General features: G+C 42.1%; 1 protein-coding gene across 1 annotated transcript; it reads left to right on the top strand.

Moving 5' to 3' along the window:
* The first annotated feature begins 340 nt into the window (after positions 1 to 340).
* On the top strand, positions 341 to 8,829 carry BRK1 (BRICK1 subunit of SCAR/WAVE actin nucleating complex). The gene is made up of 3 exons (XM_045861849.1): positions 341 to 537; positions 7,864 to 7,946; positions 8,179 to 8,829. The coding sequence occupies exons 1-3, from the start codon at positions 420 to 422 to the stop codon at positions 8,203 to 8,205; spliced, it is 228 nt and encodes a 75-aa protein (XP_045717805.1). The 5' UTR covers positions 341 to 419; the 3' UTR covers positions 8,206 to 8,829.
* Positions 8,830 to 19,196: the final 10,367 nt, after the last annotated feature.

Here is a 19,196-nt window from a genome sequence, read left to right as displayed (position 1 = left end):
GCAAGGTGGGGAATCATGTTGTGTTGTTGAAAGCCATTTTCAAAATGAGTTGTATTTAATGTGGCTTAATTGGCTACGCCCAACTGATTGCTGACACAGACCACAACCTTAGTTTGGAGCAGAGGACGCAGCGAGCGTCTCGTGGTCAAGCGCCCCCTAACGACCAAAACCGCCCGCGATGGGGTATGTCGTGGGTAGGGGTGCCTCGGCGCGTGCGCACTCCATTTTCACCGTCGGGGTTTTTGCGACTTTTTTCAGGGGCGTGGGAGCAGAGCGAAAGGACTTGACATCGCGCAGGCGCATCACAATGCCCATGGATTCGTGGGTGCCAAGTAATGGGTGTGGGCTGGCGGCGCAGGCGCACTGGCCGGCTGGAGGGTCGGGGCGCCTGCGCAGTGGCTCCTCGTCAGGCGGCAGCCATGGCGGGTCAAGAGGATCCGGTACAGCGGGAGATTCACCAGGACTGGGCGAACCGGGAATACATAGAAGTCATCACCAGCAGCATCAAGAAAATCGCGGACTTTCTCAACTCGTTTGGTCAGCGGGCGAGCAGGGGGAGGTGGGGGTGGGTAGGAGGCCACTCAGGCAGTTTGGCGAGGGCGCTGAGAAGCTTTGAAGGGGCTTTCTCTGGGAGCCCTCGGCCCTAGCTGGTTTTCGCGTCCTCCGGACCCCACCCTCCGCCTCTCGCCCTGACCCTCAGCCTCCACTGGGCAGTCCCTGTGGGGTTCTCCTGCGCCAGGCTGAGCTCATCGGCTTCATTGCCCTCACCCCAGATCCATTAACAGGTCCTTCCTTTTCCCAGACTCTTCAGGCAGCTCCATCCACAGTCTTGTCTTCTCTTCGGTAGCCTCCCTGCTTCCTTTGTAACCCGCTACCATTCCCGTTCTCACTTTGCACTCAGAGTGCGCCTTTCCGAATGCAACCACAGCCGTGTCGCTGCCTTGTGTAAGTTTCTTGACGGTTCCTCATCATTTTCAGGATCTCTTAAGCGCCATACCTTTTAGTCGCCCATTCCCGTCTCCCGTTTTTGCTGCCCTGAGAGTGGTAGGAGATGAGGTCAGAGGTAAGGTCCAGATTATGTAAGGACATGGAGAGCCCTGTATTGCTGGTATCTAGCCGACAGTACGTGTTACTTCTGCTTCTAGCAAAATCTTTCCTAGGCATGGCCTGTTTGTAACAGTCTTCAATTCTTTCTGCTTTGTTCCGTATCCTTCTGGACAGCAAGCCTTAACAAAGACTCCCATCCCATGTTCTCCAAGTGTTTCTTTAACAGAACTGGGCACTGGGTAGACTTACTTAAGCAATCACAAGGTGTAAGGATGACATCTAGTGATCTTTTTCCAACTAGTGTGCTTCTGTTCCACTAATTCAGCAACAAGCAATTAAGATTAAGTAGGGGAAACTGATGTATTAAAAAAAGATTTAAAATGAATTATTTTCCAGCCGGAGGACTGATGCATCCTGAGGAGTAAGGTAACAGAACATGAATTTTCTTGGAAAGCATCAGCAAGGAGACCAGATCTCAGTACAAGGCTCTCAGGCACTCTGGAAGATACAGAATAGGAATCATTTCCTGCTTTCAAGGAATTTCTATCTTGAAGATGAAATAATGACAGTTTCAGAACATTGGTTTTGTATTAATCTATTTACTTACAAAGTGTATAAGACTATAATCTTAGTATGATGGATTTTCTCACCAGGGAATGAAGGTGAGGGTAGTATTAATGAGAGAATAGTATAAATATGTATGTCATTGATACATATTCACACACATAACTTGGTATAGAGGTTGTAATAGGGAACGGTGGTCAACAAACATAGATCTCATAGTATCTTGAAATAGTCTGAGTGAAGGAGTATGGTTTAGTGAAAAAGAGATGGATTTGGAGACAGGAGCCTCAAGTTCAGAGGCTAGATTAATTGATTTCAGTGAACTGAAGACATTAAGAAATACTGAACCTATTTACCCTGCTATTCAGATAGTCTGGTTTCCTCAGAGAGTTTTTCTTTTCCTAAGTTCTGTGCAAACTTTTTTGATGTTCTCATAATTGGTTTCTCCTGCTTTTCTGGAGAGCTGAACTATTATTGGAGGTTGTTCACAGCATTCTTTACTCATAACGTTCCTTCAGAGGAAGGGCCAGAGAAGAGAAACCAAAATACTGCATACTAGGGGAAGGATGGAATGATGAGAAGATCACAGCTTTGAGATTTGGCTTAGTCAGGAGAGGCAGTGGAAAGTAGTTGGAAAAATCACCAACATGGAGAGTTTTAACCTTAAAAAGCAGAATTAAAAGACTTCACCTTTCTGGTAGGATCTGATATATATACACACAGACTATCCAAGTAAAGTATTAAGAACATCAGTTAAATCAGTAAAGCATCTAAAATAACAAGTCAAGGGGCTCCTCGGGGGTCATTCGGTTAAGCTTCTGACTCTTGGTTTTGGCTCCGGCTCTGGTAGTGATCTCAGTGTTGTGAGATGGAGCCCTGATTTGGGCTCCTGCTCAGTGCCGAGTCTGCTTGAGATTCTCTCTCCCTCTGCCCCTTCCACTCCTGTGTGCTCTCTGTCTCTCAAATAAGTGAATAAATCTTAAAAAAATAAGTTAAGCTGGGGCTGTTTTTCAAAATTTAAAAGTGATCTAGTATCTCAATCCCCCACATTTGGATCTGGGTAATGTAATAACTTCATTTCTGAGCACTGAATTGTATTAATAACCTTTTTTTTTTTTTTTTAAGATTTATTTATTTGAGAGCGTGAGCAAGACTGAGCGGGTGTGGAGCAGAGGGAGAGGGAGAGATAGTCTGAAGCAGACTCTGCTGAGTGCAGAGCCCGATGCCGGGCTCTGTCTCACGCCCCTGAGATCATGACCTAAGCCAAAATCAGGATTTGCACCACCCAGGTGCCCCTGTATTAAGAAACTTTTAATTCACATACATTTATCTTTGACATAAATCTTGGCATATTACAGTCACTAGATTTATGGCAGGTGAGTCTTGGAACTGACCAAAAATTAGAGTTTGAGCTTAGGATTTGCAGAGGAGAAATGTCTCTTCTCTTGCTTTATAAGCAAGGAAATACCAGCACTGAAATTTTACCAAATGTGTGAGTCACATTTTATGATCAAACAGAGAATAAAGACTTTTCTTTTTGAGATTTCCAACATGTCCTAGACTGAGGAAATAGTCACACAGAATTCCAGTCTTACAGAGCCAGAAGGATGGCCCCAAGGATTGCTGCCATTTTCAAAGAGCTCCCAAGGGTGCCTGGGTGGCTCAGTCAGTTAAGCGGCTGCCTTCGGCTCAGGTCATGATCCCGGGGTTCTAGGATCGAGCCTGCATTGGGCTCCCTATTGGGCTCCCTGCTCTGCAGGAAGCCTGCTTCTCCCTCTCCCACTCCCCCTGCTTGTGTTCCCTCTCTGGCTGTCTCTCTGTCAAATAAATAAATAAAAATCTTTAAAAAAGAAAAGAAAAGAAAATGGCAGCATTCCTACAGTCCTTACCCTGAGCACAGAGTCTGTGTAGGCCATGTGCTTTGGAGAGGTAACTGTTTTTCCAAGATAACTAGTGACTTTCTGAACAGCTTTTACCCTCAGATTTCTTCCAACTGGTGAGAGTGATTATATTCATGGGCCACCTGAACCTGAGGCCCCACAAATCATAAGGCAGTGATAACCTCCTAACACTAGACCTGTTCTGTACCTTGAATTGGTGGAGTTTCTAAAAACAGATTGTCACAGATGATAGCTTTTAATTTTTATACCATTTTATCTGATTCTAAAACTAATATGTGCAGAGAAGTGTAACAAAAATAATAAATGTGGTTATTTTTAAATGTCAGTTTTTATACTTAGCCAACAAGTATAGCATGTCTGTCATGATCCCAGCTATGTGTCACATCCTCTGAGAAAGGAATAAATAAGAATAAATGGACATGGTAGCCACTCCTGAGAAATTTAGAATTCTGTTAGAGAAGTAAGCCTTAATGGCAACAATTCAAGAGAATGACAGTGTTGATTTTTGTAGGCTAAGGTTATGTGCATTAAGGGTTCAGAGGAGCTGATAACTGGCATTTGTCAGCAGTGGTAATGGATACACACCATCAAGCATCCTGACAAGGACAGTTAGTATCTTCATTTAAGTCTGGTGATAGGGGCGCCTGGGTGGCTCAGTCGGTTAAGCGTCTGCTTTCAGCTCTGGTCATGATCCCCGGGATTCTGGGATGGAGCCCCGCATTGGGCTCCCTGCTCAGCGGGGAGCCTGCTTCTCCTTCTCTCTGGCCCCTGCTCATGCTCGCGCTCTCTCTCTCAAATAAATAAGTAAAATCTTTAAAAAATATATATAAGTCTGGTGATAATATACTCTTAAATGCACTCTGGTTTCAGATTTTTTCAGCTGCTGAATGCTTTCCCAGTGTTTTGCTTGAGTCAGTATGTATTCTTGGGATCTGAAATATGATCAAAGTTTCTGTAGTTCAACATTTTATATTTCTCAACAGTACTTATCCATTTAGGCCAGTAATATACTGTTGTTCTTAGATTCTGATTCATTACCAGATTGACAGAGCTAGAACAGAACAGCCATCCAGGAAGGAACCCTCCCTCTCACCACTCCACTCCTGCAGATAATTTTGGCACGTCTCTTTTTATGGGAAATGACAGGTTGTTAGTGATAACATTCATGCTCTTACTGAATAGCATACGTAATATGCCTTTGAGCTTCTAAAAACCAGATTGAAAGAGACATGGTCCTGTTGGGCAGTCCTGGCAGTGGTGGAAGTGTATCTAGGAAAAAGAGGGTACTGAGTTCCTTCTACTCAAGCTAGATCTAGGAATTAGAAGAAGCAGCCTAGGAGATAAACAACACGATTTAAAAGAAAAATGAAGAATGTCCAGAATAGGTGAATCCACATAGATAGATTAATGGTTGCCAGGGGTTGGGATGAGGCTGAATGGGAATGACTGCTAATTGGTACAAGGTTTCATGTAGGGATTATGAGGATGTTCTAAAATTAGATTATGATGATGGGTGCACAACTCTATTCTAAAAACCATTGAATTGTATACTTCAAGTAAGTGAACTTCATGATATATACATTAATATATCAGTAAAGCTATTTTTTTTTTTTAAAGATTTTATTTATTTATTTGACAGAGAAAGACACAGCGAGAGAGGGAACACAAACGGGGAGTGGGAGAGGGAGAAGCAGACTCCCTGCCGAGCAGGGAGCCCGATGCGGGACTCGATCCCGGGACTCCAGGATCATGACCTGAGCCGAAGGCAGTCACTTAACCAACTGAGCCACCCAGGCGCCCAGTAAAGCTATTTTTAAAAAATAATGAAGAGTAGCAGTGAAGATGGGTGGGTGGGAGAGGATCTAGTATGGCAAAAAGAAAAAAAGGAACCAGAAAGTGGAAGAGTTGAGCTATAAGCAGATTTTAAGAGATGTGGGGAATAGACTACAACTCCAGAGGTTCATAAAGGTGGTAGCGGGGTGTGTGGTGGGAGAGTAGCATCCTGGGCAGAAGGGAACTGGGCTCCGAACTCAGCTGTGCTATTGTTTTGTCCCATCAGTTATCCAAGATGGGCCTTGGCTTCCCCTTGTAGAATTAGTGGAGTCACACTAGAGCCAATTTTTTGTTTCACTAACATACCAGAATCCATAATTTTTTTCTGAAAAACATCTCTATGCCAGACAAGATACTTGTTATAAAAATTAATAAGAGGCAGTATTTGAGTAATTGATTTTAGCCCAGTGAAGTGGGCTTTGATTAACTCATTCTAGTGGCGTAACAAACATGTAAAAAAAAAGATAAATTACAAGTACGTAAGTACATTTGTCTAGGTAGCAGGAATATTTCCTATGTTAAATATTCAAACTTGTAATTTTGTTTTTTTAATGAGTTAAAAAGATGCCTTATTTTTTGTTTTTTGTTTTTTTCTTTTTAAAGATTTTATTTATTTGTTTGACAGAGAGACACAGCGAGAGAGGGAACACAAGCAGGGGGAGTGGGAGAGGGAGAAGCAGGCTTCCCACAGAGCAGGGAGCCCGATATGGGGCTCGATGTGGGGCTCGATCCCAGGACCCTGGGATCATGACCCGAGCCGAAGGAAGATGCTTAGTGACTGAGCCACCCAGGCGCCCTGCAAACTTGTAATTTTTAATGGCCATTTTAATAGTCTTTCATAAATATACCGTACTTTATGAAACCATTCCTAAGTAATAGTGGTGAACATTCTTGTTTGTTAAATCTGTATCCAAAGGGAGAAATGATAACCTAAGACGAAGCACATAAGTAATTTATAAACTAGAAATTCAACCATAAATGTACAGCAGAATTATATGCCTCTGGCAGAGACCTCTCAGAGGTCCAATTTGAACTGAGCCTTGAAGGAGAATGTTTAGAAAGGCAAGATGAATAAGATGCAGACATGAAGAAGTGAAAGTTGAGGCAAGAGGATTTGTCAAATGGATGTGGACATGCTTTTGCATAACAGGGAAGAGATGAAAAGTTGTGAGCTAAGTGTTAAATCATTGTGAGTGGGAGAGTGTCTCGGAGAAAGGATATTTTAGACTTAAAAAGTGAAGGTTGTTGAGGATGACCAAACAACGGTATTGAAGGAAGTAATAGGAAATCTTGAGCATGCCCAGAAACATTTTTCTCCTGTTCAGAATGGTTAGGGAAAGAGTAGTCAAGTGGTTTCTCTTAGAGAAGTTTGCAGAGGAAAAGGTATTAATTTAGGGGAGATCTGGGTTTCATTTTGGATGAGTGGTGAAAGAAGGTTGGAAAAGGAAAAGGAAGAAAAGAAATTTTGCTGTTTTCCACAGATGGAATGTGGGCTCCACAGGGTATTTGATGTTCTCCCAAGTTTTCTCTCATGCTGACGTGCCTGCGCAGATATTGATGACACATTAAGTACCTTCCTAGAGCAAAAGCAATGATGAGGCTTCTGTGAGCTCAGAAACATGGACGCCTTCCCTCCTCTCCTGCTTTCGTGGCCTCTGTTTTTCTTCCCTGTTGAGATTATTTTCTTCCTCTTGTCACTTCCCCTCTCTTGAAACTCTTGGTTTGTCTATTAGCAAATAGCCGTCTGTAGAGTTTTGGTGTGTTTTCTATTGCTGCCATAACAAATTACCATAAATGTAGCCGCTTTTGTCATACAAGTTTATTATTTTATAGTTGTGTGGTTTGGAAGTCCAACATCACTGGGCTAAAATCAAGGTGTCAGCAGGGCTGCCTTCCTTTCTGGAGACTTTAGGAGAGGATCTGTTTCCTTGCTCATTGGGTTGGTGGCAGAATTTGGTTTCTTGTGGCTGTAGGACTGAAATATGTTTCCTTGCTGGCTGTCAGCTGAGAGCTGTTTCCAGCTTCTCAGTGTCTCTGGCATCTTTTGGCTCATGGCCTCCTTCCTCCATCTTCAAAGCCAGCCATAGCAGGTTGAGTTCCCCTCACACACTTTGAATCTCTTCTTCTTCTTCCTCTACCTTTCCTCGGTCTATCTCTCCCTACATTTATGGATTTGTGATTAGATAATCCAGGATCTCAAGGTCCTTAACCTGAATCACATCTGAAAAGTCCCTTTTGTCATGTAGGATACATACTTACAACTTCAGGGATTAGGGCATGGACATCTTTGGAGGTCGTTATTCTCTGCCTACCACCGTTGGTAGGAAGTTCAGCAGATCCATTCTAAGCATATGTGCTCCTAATATAATTCTCACTTCTTCTCCATTCCCTTGCTTTGCTCACCTGCTCCTGCTTGTGCTCTGCATGATGTATCATTCCTCTTCATCAGTTAGGGGCTGTGTGTGTGTGTTTGTATTTGGAATGACATTAATCCTGAACATCAGTCTCCTTTTACCAGATATGTCTTGTCGTTCAAGACTTGCAACACTAAACGAGAAATTGACAGCCCTCGAACGGAGAATAGAGTACATTGAAGCACGGGTGAGTATGTCAGGGAAGGTACTGAGGCTAGGCAAGGGCTTTGCAGAGAGAATGAGCATTTCCACTTGTTGCTGAAACAAACCTGGAAGCAGTAACAGGCTTAGAAGTTAATGAACCAGGTTTCTGGGGCTCCAGAGCTATTGTCTTTTCTACCACTCCCTACTACCTAGGATCTATAAAAAGATTTTTTTAATACTTTTGAATTTATCTAATTGTCAGTTTCCTTTGACAGGTGACAAAAGGCGAGACCCTCACCTAGAACTACACCATGCTGCTGCTGGGAAGCTGCTTTACGGAATACAGGCCAACGTGGGAAAGGCCCCAGCAGCCTCAGCTCCTTCCTCTCTCCTTAAAGAGCAACAGGGCTTATTCTTGTTTTTCTTTTTTCAAAAGCGTGGCCTTTGGGCTCTGCCGTGTACATCAGTGTGTGATGTGGCATGTGGGAAGACGTCCCGGGGAGCTCTTGGAACCAACATTCGGCATTTTATCTTTTTAAGTAACATTTTGTAGAACTGTTCGTCAGTGTATTTGAGGCGCTCCGAGCCAAACGCCTGGGACTCTTCGTCAAGGTCCTCCCCACCTCTCTTTCTCTCTCTCTCTCTGACTTTCCTTACAGCTCTCATTGCCTCTGCATCGATTCTATAAATAGTCTTTGTCTCCTTTCCACCTTTGGTGGGGGATGCGAGGCAGTCCTGGCTGAGACACATACGCCCTGGCAAGGTGGCCACCAGAGAATGTTGTTCCTAACCCACCAGTTTCTTGTCCTTTTGGGGAGGTCAAGGCCAGGCCCCCACTTGGCTTGAAGGGACATTTTCAGAATTTTCTTTTTGTCACTTGGGGTGTCTTTGCCTCTCATATTGCCCTAATAAACTCCTCAACTTTATTTGACTGCTGTGCTTGTGGTGGGGAGAGGCACTAGAGATGGGGCTCACCCATTCCACAGAAAGCGGACATGTGGGATTATTATTCTAATGTAAAACTTTCAGATATATCTCTTTGATGAAAGCCTAGGTGGCTTACCAGCCGGAGGGGGCCTCCCCCCATGTTTGGACTTTGAGCTGACTAATTCATCCTGGGAGTCATTTGGTCATTCAGCAGACATTTATCAAGTACTTACTATGTAGGCACATTATGCTCCAGTAAAAGATAAGCATTGAATCAGGCATGATGCTTACAGTCTATTGGAATAGCAGCGTCCACACAGTTTAACCGCAACCCAGGGCAGACTGTGAGTTTTATTCAGTAGAAGCTGTCTATTTCTTTTGAAAAGCAAATAGTTTAAGCAGAAGAGGCTAAAACTTTCCATTCTAGCCTTCAAAGCTTGCTATAAACTTATGCCACCCTACTTTTATTTTTTTATTTTTTTTTTAAAGATTTTATTTATTTATTTGAGACAGAGAGAATGACAGAGACAGCACATGAGAGGGGGGAGGGTCAGAGGGAGAAGCAGGCTCCCTGCTGAGCAGGGAGCCCGATGCGGGACTCGGTCCCGGGACTCCAGGATCATGACCTGAGCTGAAGGCAGTCGCTTAACCAACTGAGCCACCCAGGCGCCCTGCCACCCTACTTTTAAAGGCTTACTTCTTTTTTTTTTTTTTAAAGATTTTTTTTATTTATTTATTTGAGACAGAGAGAATGAGAGAGAGAGAGCACATGAGAGTGGGGAGGGTCAGAGGCAGAAGCAGGCTCCCTGCCGAGCAGGGAGCCCGATGCGGGACTCGATCCAGGGACTCCAGGATCATGACCTGAGCCGAAGGCAGTCGCTTAACCAACTGAGCCACCCAGGCGCCCAAAGGCTTACTTCCGTTTTAGTCATGTAGAAGTTGTCACACTACGTGCACACAGATTTCCCCCTATTCAAATCATATTTGCTATTTCAAGGCTAGCTCAAGTCAAACCTCTTCCAGAAAGATCTGGACTCGACTTTTTCATTCAGTACTGCCCTTTTCCTTTTCTCAGTCCCTCCCATCTCATCACGCCATGCTGACACTACACTTCAGCTCTGGATTGGATCTTGTTGTGAGCTGTTCTCTGATGTAGTGCCTAGTACTACATGGTATAATTAGTATACATGAGCACCTTTTCCTCTACTGCCCAGCTGGGTGCCTTGCAGAAGGCAGGTGGTCAGTAAACACCAATTCAACTGACTTTAGAGCCCAAGCTGCTCCACATTGTCAGATATTTTTATTTCTTAAAGATTTTATTTATTTGACAGAGACACAGTGAGAGAGGGAACACAAGCAGGGGTAGTGAGAGGGAGAAGCAGGCTTCCCGCGGAGCAGGGAGCCCGATGCGGGACTCGGTCCCGGGACTCCAGGATCATGACCTGAGCCGAAGGCAGACGCTTAACAGCTGAGCCACCCAGGCACCCCTGTCCGATCTTTTTAGAACCTCTGCTTAGTCCTTTGGAAGACCACTTTAAATAGTACCTTCATTTAAAAATGGGATTTTACGGTGGAGACAAACCTGACATCCTTTCCTTTGGGAAGTGTTTTTGACATTACCAGCTTGTCGGTAGAGTGCTTCTAACAGTCACTTGAATTGATTATTCATAGTAGCTCAGTCCTTTCCAGGATGAAGTAAGTACTTCTAAAGTTCAAGTTTTAGGTCGTCTGGTGCTCCACAGTCAATTTAGCAGACATTTATTGAGTTCCTGCTACATGCAAGGACTATACCATGAGATTGTGATAGGGGCAAAAGGGATGGTAACTAATATAAGCAGGAAAAAGCCTTCCTTTAATGAAATCACATTAATGAAAATGTTCAATAAATTCTTTGTGGTTGCATAGATGTCAATCTGTTAATTTAGTGATATCAAAGTAGCATCTCTAAAAAAGTCTAAGTAATACCATGTTGCGGATGGTAACCTGCTGGTTGTAAAGGAAACAACTGGTAACATTGGATGTGGGCAGCAAGTGAACCCAGCCTCCCTTCATCACACCTGGCACTTAAAGGTGTCAGAGTGCTTTTTTCTGTTATAACTCCCTTTATAGAATGAGGCCCTGGTTTGCACAAGGGTATGTAGTTGGTGTTGTCTATACTTTGAGTGTTACCATGTACTAGATGTGCTCATTGCTTTATGTATTTTATTTCATTTAATCCTCAGACTCTAAGGAAGTAGGCGTTCTTATCTCCCTGTAATAGGTGAGGAACTAGTTTAGAGAGGATAAAACTTGTCCAAAGTCCTAGGAAGTAAGGGAAGGGATTTGAATTTAGACCTACGTGACTCAGGCGGTTCTAACCATTCTATTCTGAATGTGGCAGTGAGATCTAAAATTTATTGTCTCATTCCTAGTTCAGTGCCCCTTCATTGTCCTCACCTGAGACCCTCTAAGCAATTACACAGCTCTGTTAGTCTTACACGTTTCCACCCTTTTGTGAAGAAGGCTTCATAGGTTGTCCTTGCTGTGTCTGGCAAACACAGTTTGCATTCATGTCTATGTTGTCTAGTTTCGCTTCCAACGGCTTCCTTTCTCTGAAGGTTTAAATTTTTTTTAAGATTATTTATGTATTTATTTGAGAGAGAGAGTGAGAAACAGCATGAGAGGGGAGAGGGTCAGAGGGAGAAGCAGGCTCCCCACTAAGCCGGGAGCCCGATGCAGGACTTGATCCCAGGACTCTGGGATCATGACCTGAGCCGAAGGCAGACGCTTAATCAACTGAGCCACCCAGGTGTCCTCTGAAGGTTTAATTTTATGCTGTATTTTCTGGAAGCTTTGCCTAAGGAATTTAATCCACTCTAGCACTTCCTCTAGCTATCTTTGGGTCAAGCCAAAGGAAGCAGCTACATCCCCCTTCTGAAAGGCCTTATTTGGTCGGGCTCCAGAAACTGGAATTTTACTCTTAAGTCATACACATCTTTGCTCACAGGTCATTGCAGTCCATAATGTTAGGCTAAACAACCATTTATTTTGTCCCCAAGGTGTCACTTCTTCAACTTAGAGAGTAATAGTTCTGAAATACTAACATTTTGTCCTTATTGAGGATGATAGTTATATTTTACATTTTATTTATTTTTTTAAATACAATTTTTTTTTAAAGATTTATTTGAGAGAGCAGAAGAGCATGAGCAGGGGGAGCAGCAGAGGGAGAGACAGACTCCCCACTGAGCAGGAAGCCCAATGCGGGGCTTGATCTCAGGGTCCTGGGATCATGACCTGAGCCAAAGGCAGACACTTAACCGACTGAGCCACCCAGGTGCTCTTATTTACTTATTTTTAAGTAATCTCTACATCCAACGTGGGGCTTGAACTCATGACCCTGAGATCAAGAGTTGCATGCTCTCCCAACTGAGGCAGTCAGATGTCCTTGATGTAAGTCAATTCTTAAAAGCCAAGGATGCCTGCTGAAAAGGGAAAAATCATCAGACCTACTATGTGAAGAGCACTAAGGTGAAAATACGGGAAATGAGAGGTTTATTTCTGGGAGATTAAAACTATAAAGTGTAAGCATTCATTCATTCCACAAATATTTATTGAGGGCTTACTATGTGCCGGGTACTGTGCTAAGCATTGAGAATATTGCAGAGAAGTCATGGTCTTGCCTTCACAGCACTTCAATGAGGGTCACACAATAATCTTGCACACACAAAAAATTACACATGGTGCTATGAAAGGCTGGAGATCGGATGATCAAGGAAGATGGTCCACAATTCTAATTAAAACATTCAGTCATGTGGAATAGATTCTAAGGGCAGAAGCAGGTGGAAATAGCAGGGTTCAGAGGGTTTCTTTTTAGTCAAAGATGAACTTCAGGAAGAAAGAAAAATAATCTATCAAATCTATTAAGTACCAGGCACTATACTAAGGATTCCACATGCTTTAAAGCTGTGTCATTATCTCCATTTTGAAATTAAAGAAACTGAAGCACATGTAAGGGTGTGAAAAGGGTGGTCAGAGGAGAGTGCTGGGTTAGAGAGGTTCATCATTTCCCGCCTTGGCGAAAATGATGACATGAGTTAATCTGAGGAGTCAGACAAACCTACAAAGGAACACCAGAGCCTGGGTGATTTTGCCATGGGCTCTCCTTGAAAGTACATTATACAAAGAGATGGTGTATCCTGATGGCCTCCAGCAGGGATGCGGACCTCCAGCTGTACTGAACATCAACAACGTGGAAACATTTGTGGAGGAAAACCCCAAGGAAAGACAGGACTTCCTGTTAAATTGCAATGACTCAGAGACATACTCGCATATGTGCTTCCAGTTTAGTGAAGTGAAACATACCAGTTTAGTATTACAGAAATGCCTACATCCATAAAGTGAGAACAGCTGTTTTTTTAAAAGAATTTTAGGTTCTTTTATTTTATTTTAAGATTATTTATTTATTTGAGAGAGAGAGAATGAGAGACAGAGAGCATGAGAGGGAGGAGGGTCAGAGGGAGAAGCAGACTCCCTGCTGAGCAGGGAGCCCGATGCGGGACTCGATCCCAGGACTCCAGGATCATGACGTGAGCCAAAGGCAGTCGCCCAACCAACTGAGCCACCCAGGCGCCCGGGAGCAGCTGTTTAAATGCAGGCCTTAAGATAGGTATTACATCATTGCAAATAATATTTACAAAGATCATTTAAGAGGAAGGAAAACATGTTTAGGATATACCAAGTAAAAGTAAAACTACAGACTATATTGTTCTTACGCTACACTTTCCACTACGCAAAAACAAACATGGAGAGAAGAATAGAAGAAAATGCACCCAAATGTTTTAATACAACTGGTGATTTCTTTCCCCTTATACTTCCATGTCTTCTCTAAATTTTCCTTTAGGAGGATATATTTTGCCTTGTTTATATTTTGACCAGTTAAAAAATACGAAGAAGTATAATAAAGCAAACATTGATAATTTCACCATGTAAATTTAATAGTGTGCTGTCATATTTATATATATGTATTTTTTAAGAAAATACATGGTGAGTCTAAAATCCCCTTTAACTTCCACTCTGATCGCATTTCCCTCCTTCATCCCCAGGAGCAACAACTATCACAGGTTGGATGTGTATCTATCCAGCCTATATTTTCCCCTAAATTTATTTTATTTTATTTTATTTTTTAAAGATTTTATTTATTTGACAGAGAGAGACACACAGTGAGAGAAGGAACACAAGCAGGGGGAGTGGGAGAGGGAGAAGCAGGCTTCCCACTGAGCAGGGAGCCCAATGCAGGGTTCGATCCCAGGACCCTGGGATCATGACCTGAGCTGAAGGCAGACACTTAACGACTGAGCCACCCAGGTGCCCCCTAAATTTATTTTAAATTTACATATAGAATCCACATTTTGGTGTATAGATCTGAGTTTTGACAAAAGAGAGTCATGTAACCATCAGCACAATTAAGTTACAGAATATCCCATCATCCCCAAAAGACACTGTTACCAAACCCTACCTCCAGGCTTAAGCCTTGGCAACCACTGATCTGTCCTCTGTCCCTAGTTTTGCCTTTTCCAGAATGTCATGTAATGGAATCATACAATACGTAGCCTTTTGAGTCTGGCTTTTCACTTAGCATAATCAATTTGAGATTCATCCATGTTGTCCTATGTGTCAACAGCTTATTCCTTTTCATTGCCAAATGGTATTCCACCATCCACTCACCAACTGAAGGACATTGGAGTTATTTCCAGTTCTTAGCAATCGTCAATAAAGCTGCTATAAACATTTGCATACAGGTTGTGTGTGTGTGTGTGTGTGTGTGAACATAAGTTTTCATTTCTCCTAAGTGAGAATCATCTAGGAGTGAGATAGTTGGGTCAAATGGTAAGTGTATGTTTGGTTTCATGAGATGTTGCTAAACTGTTTTCCCAGAGTGGCTATTATCATTTTGCATTCTCACCAGCAATGCAGGAGTGTTCCAGTTGCTCCATGTCCCTGCCTGCACTTAGTACTATTAGGTTTTTTGTTCTTTTAAAAAGTTTTAGCTATTCTAATAGATCGGCTAGTGGTAACTCACTAAGGTTTTGATTTGTATTTCCTCAGTGACTAGCAATGTAGAATACCTTTTCATGGGCTTGTTTGCCATCCTCTTTGAGGGCCTTTGTCCATTTATTAGGTTTTCTTATTGTTGAATTTTGATAGTTCTTTTATCCAGGCCAATTTTTAGTGCTTCTCATATACTTGTATGTACCTATAATCTATATATGGTATCGTATTACTTGTACAATGGTAAAAAAAATTTTTTTTAAATAACCAAAAAACAAAAATACTTGATTCCCACAAACAAAATTTTGGCCTCTGAGGGGCACCTGGGTGGCTCAGTCGGTTAAGTGTCTACCTTCGGCTCAGGTCATGATCATAGGGTTCCTGGATCAAGCCACAGGTCAGGCTCCCTGCTTGGCAGGGAGTCTGCTTCTCCCTCTCCCTCTGCCTCTCTCCCTGGCTCATGTTCTCTCTCTCAAATAAATAAATAAATAAAATCTTAAATTAAAATAAAATTTTGGCCTATGATGTACTTCCTATCTAATAAAGTTGATATTGCATTGTTCCTTTATGTTCTGTTTTTCCTGAGGATTTTATGCAAATGTCATTTTGGTGTCCTTTGGATTACATGGGAAAATACAGTGAATAACGACTATGTTATACGCTCCAAGAGTAGAAATTATATGTCTGTTTCTGAACATTTTATCTCCACTGCCTCATGCACAGTAGACATACAATGTATTTAATGCTAATAAACAACTTCTGAGGCAAAATGTCAAAGTCAAAATGAATTATTTATTGAATTGGACATTATACTTTAAAAAAAGACATATTAATGTTTCCCCTTATAATGCATTTATTGTCCATGTGTACTCCTTTTTTTTTTAAGGTTTTATTTTTAAGTAATCTCTACACCCAACATGGGGCTCAAACTCATAACCCTGAGATCAAGAGTCCCATGCTCCCCCGACCGAGCCAGCCAGGCATCCCTGTCCATGTGTACCCTTAAAGTCACAATGGGATTATCACATTAAATGAGTTCAGATTTGGGGATAAAATGATCTCAATTCAAAATTGTGTTATATGAATATATATACATTCTTTGTACTATCCTTAAATTTTTCCACAAACCTGAAACTTGTTTCACAATGAAATTATTTTTCAAATATGTTATGGGTGGGGGATGCAGATTAAGGCACAATACGAACCTCATACTTGGTAGTCTCAACAAACCCAAAGGCGCCAAAAGAACCAAAGGAAACCCTGCCTCAGAGTTTTTCAGTGCAAACATTGATGCCAATGGGTAACACTTAGTGAAACGTGGCAGTTGCCCTTTTGCTCTGTCAGGTTGTACATGAGATCCAAGGAGAGGCTGATAAAGGGCCAGCATTGCACAGAAAACAGAAAACTGATGTGGGAGTCCTTGAATAGCTCTGCACTGATTGGGACTAAGGAGACCTGGGTTTTAGTTTTGGCTTGGCCACCAGCTAGGTGGGTGGGCATGTCACACAAACTGTCCAGGCTCGTTTATTCATTTCTAAAACAGCAACAGTAGACTAGATTGCTGCCTAAAATTCTTTTTCACCTTAAAGCTGTTTTATTTCTAGCTAATCTTAATCTTTGGACAATTTAGTATACAGGTTAGCTTTTCTTCAAAAAATAAACCTGAGAGCCCTAAATCAGTCTGATTTTCTTGTATAATCTACCTAACGGCTACAACTGCCTTTAGAAAGCGCTGTATTTTCGTAGTTACTAATGGCACCAGCTGTCTGCAAGCTGCCAGCGTAAGTCCCAACTCACATTCTCCAAAGCCAAGTTTGGGCAAATGTTTTCTCGTATGCAACAGTATGAAACTGAGTGCAAATGCTGGGAAGGAGCCTGGAGAAGAACAAGGGGCTTTCTGTCCCACTCAGCATGGCCTACAGTAGCAAATACTGTTTACAAACATGGCTTCAGCTTCATGAAATAAAGGTAGAAAATTCAAAGTACTGGGTAACAAGAGCAACATAACAGAACTTGGTACATCTCTAATGCCAAAAACATCAGTTCCCCATTTCTTCCTGCTTCTGAAATTGAGGTCAAGTTTAGTTTTTCAAGAGATCGAAAACTGCTTTATTATCAAGAGATTTGTAATCCATTTATGCCTAATAGCTCACTGGCTCAAACCCCTTACTTTTTAGTTTTTTAATAAATATGCAAATTAAACCAAATTACAGGGTAGAAAACATTTCCAAGTATTATAAAGAGGTTCTCTTGAAGATTCTTATGGATGGCTGAGAGAAGATTTATCATATTTAGCTTATTTCCCACTCACATTAGAAAATATGAAAGTCCGGGGTGCCTGGGTGGCTCAGTTGGTTGGGCGACTGCCTTCGGCTCAGGTCATGATCCTGGAGTCCCGGGATCGAGTCCCACATCGGGCTCCCTGCTCAGCAGGGAGTCTGCTTCTCCCTCTGACCCTCCCCCCTCTCATGTGCTTGCTCTCTCTCATTCTCTCTCTCAAATAAATAAATAAAATCTTTAAAAGAAAATATGAAAGTCCTTCAGAATTATCCTTCTTTCCTTATGAAATCTTAAGGAAAAGAAGAGAGACACCATGTGGATAACTTCCCTATGTCTAACCTTAGAAGAAGAAAATGAACTCCATCTAATTTTTTATTATGACGAGATGACTGAGAACAATCTGAATTTAGCAAATCTGGGCATATTTAACCCCTCTGAAACTCAGTCTTCTTACAGTTTGGGTCAAAATAACTAACCTGTCAACACCTTAGTTTTGTTATAAGGCTTAAACATTACAGTTTTAAAAAAAGAAAATAGAAAGATTTAGTAAATGTAGATTAAAATGTAATTGTACGTAACTGTGCTTGTGCGCATGCTCTCTTTCTCTCTCTCGCTGTCAAATAAATAAAATCTTTAAAATAAATAAATAGGGGCGCCTGGGTGGCTCAGGCAGTTAAGCGTCTGCCTTCGGCTTGGGTCATAATCCCTGGGTCCCGGGACTGAGTCCCAGGTTGGGCTCCTTGCTCAGCAGGGAGCCTGCTTCTCCCCCTCCCTCTACCTCTGCCCCTACCCTCCGACTCATGCTAGTGCACTCTCTCTCTCTCAAATAAATAAAATCTTTAAAAAAATAATAAATAAATAAATAAACTTAAAAACATTTTTAAAAAGGGAATTGACTTAGGTAATTATATCTCAATAAGACTGGGGGCAAAAAGGAACTGATTTAGTTGTTTGCATTACAAAAGTAATAAAACTACATCTAGAAGATGGGGTTGGGGAAATAATTACATGTATTTTGCATAAAGGTCATCACACTACACATACAATTTGATAGCTTTTCCTACTATATTTTTATTCATTTCCATATCCTAAATAAGCTTTCCCTCACTTTAATGGGGTTGCCATTTTCCAACATGGTTTGTGAAGAAGTTTGCATCACTCTTTCCTGTCAGGCAGTCGAAGAAACTGAAATGAGGTTGCTCAGATGGGCCATCAAACATCTAAAATCATAGATCTAAACCTCTTCTGCTTTTGCAGATTTGATTGAGAACATCTGCCCAGGGGTGTAGCTAAACACAAAACAAAAAAGTTTACTTGTCCCTTCTCCCTCTGCCATTTCTTTTAAATATTGGGGCCATTATACTGGGCTATGAGCTTAAATCTATGTCCCTCTTTGGCTTGGGCCTCCAGGTGGATTTTCAGTAAACGTTAGGTCTGTAAGAGTGCTGGGCTTGGAGGCAATGGGTATAAAATCAATGAGAAGCAAACTGGATTGGGAGATCTGTCTATGAGCCATTGTTTGACATCCAACGTGGATATTTGTCTGATGGGACATGGGAAAGGAAAGCTAAGAACTGTTAGGTCCATTCTTCAAAGTCCATCCCAGATATAACTCTTCCTGGGAAGCCTCGCCCAGCAAACCACTTTACACCTTGCTCTTTTACAACCAATATCATACTCTAACAATATGTCTTGTATGCTTGCCCAGTAGCCTGTGAGAGTTTTCAGGCCAGAGACAGTGTGTTTAATTTATCTTTATAATATTAACTGCTGCTATTTGTTGAGTGCTTACTATGTGCTGGGCACTTACCACTTTCCACTTAACACTTGTCCACAGTTTTGTGACCTAATTCTTAAAAATGAGCAAAGACCCAGAGAATTTAAAGAATTTTGCCCAGTGTCACATATCTGAAGCTACAGGCAGAAGGAGAACCCAGGTGGGTGTGAATTTCAGAGGGCACACAGACTCCAGTGTCACAGGATTGAAAGTGTCCCGTTTCAATTTCCTTTAATCCTTCTGATTATGTCCAGAAGAAAGTTGGTGTGACAACTAACACTT

This window comes from Mirounga angustirostris, unplaced genomic scaffold (assembly GCF_029215605.1).
Source record: "Mirounga angustirostris isolate CCGP_5_RB_7025 unplaced genomic scaffold, mMirAng1.0.hap1 SCAF_1, whole genome shotgun sequence".
In the NCBI taxonomy this organism is placed as follows: Eukaryota; Metazoa; Chordata; class Mammalia; order Carnivora; family Phocidae; genus Mirounga; species Mirounga angustirostris.
Note: the sequence above shows the minus strand (reverse complement) of the source record. Positions and strands in the feature narration are given on the sequence as shown.

What these genes read in the sequence shown, in the direction of transcription:
- BRK1 (XM_045861849.1), top strand. Translation starts at nt 420, where the DNA reads ATGGCGGGTCAAGAGGATCCGGTACAGCGGGAGATTCACCAGGACTGG. An exon ending in GGACTTTCTCAACTCGTTTG is followed by an intron (nt 538 to 7,863) that starts GTCAGCGGGCGA and finishes TCCTTTTACCAG; the next exon opens with ATATGTCTTGTCGTTCAAGA. An exon ending in TAGAGTACATTGAAGCACGG is followed by an intron (nt 7,947 to 8,178) that starts GTGAGTATGTCA and finishes TTCCTTTGACAG; the next exon opens with GTGACAAAAGGCGAGACCCT.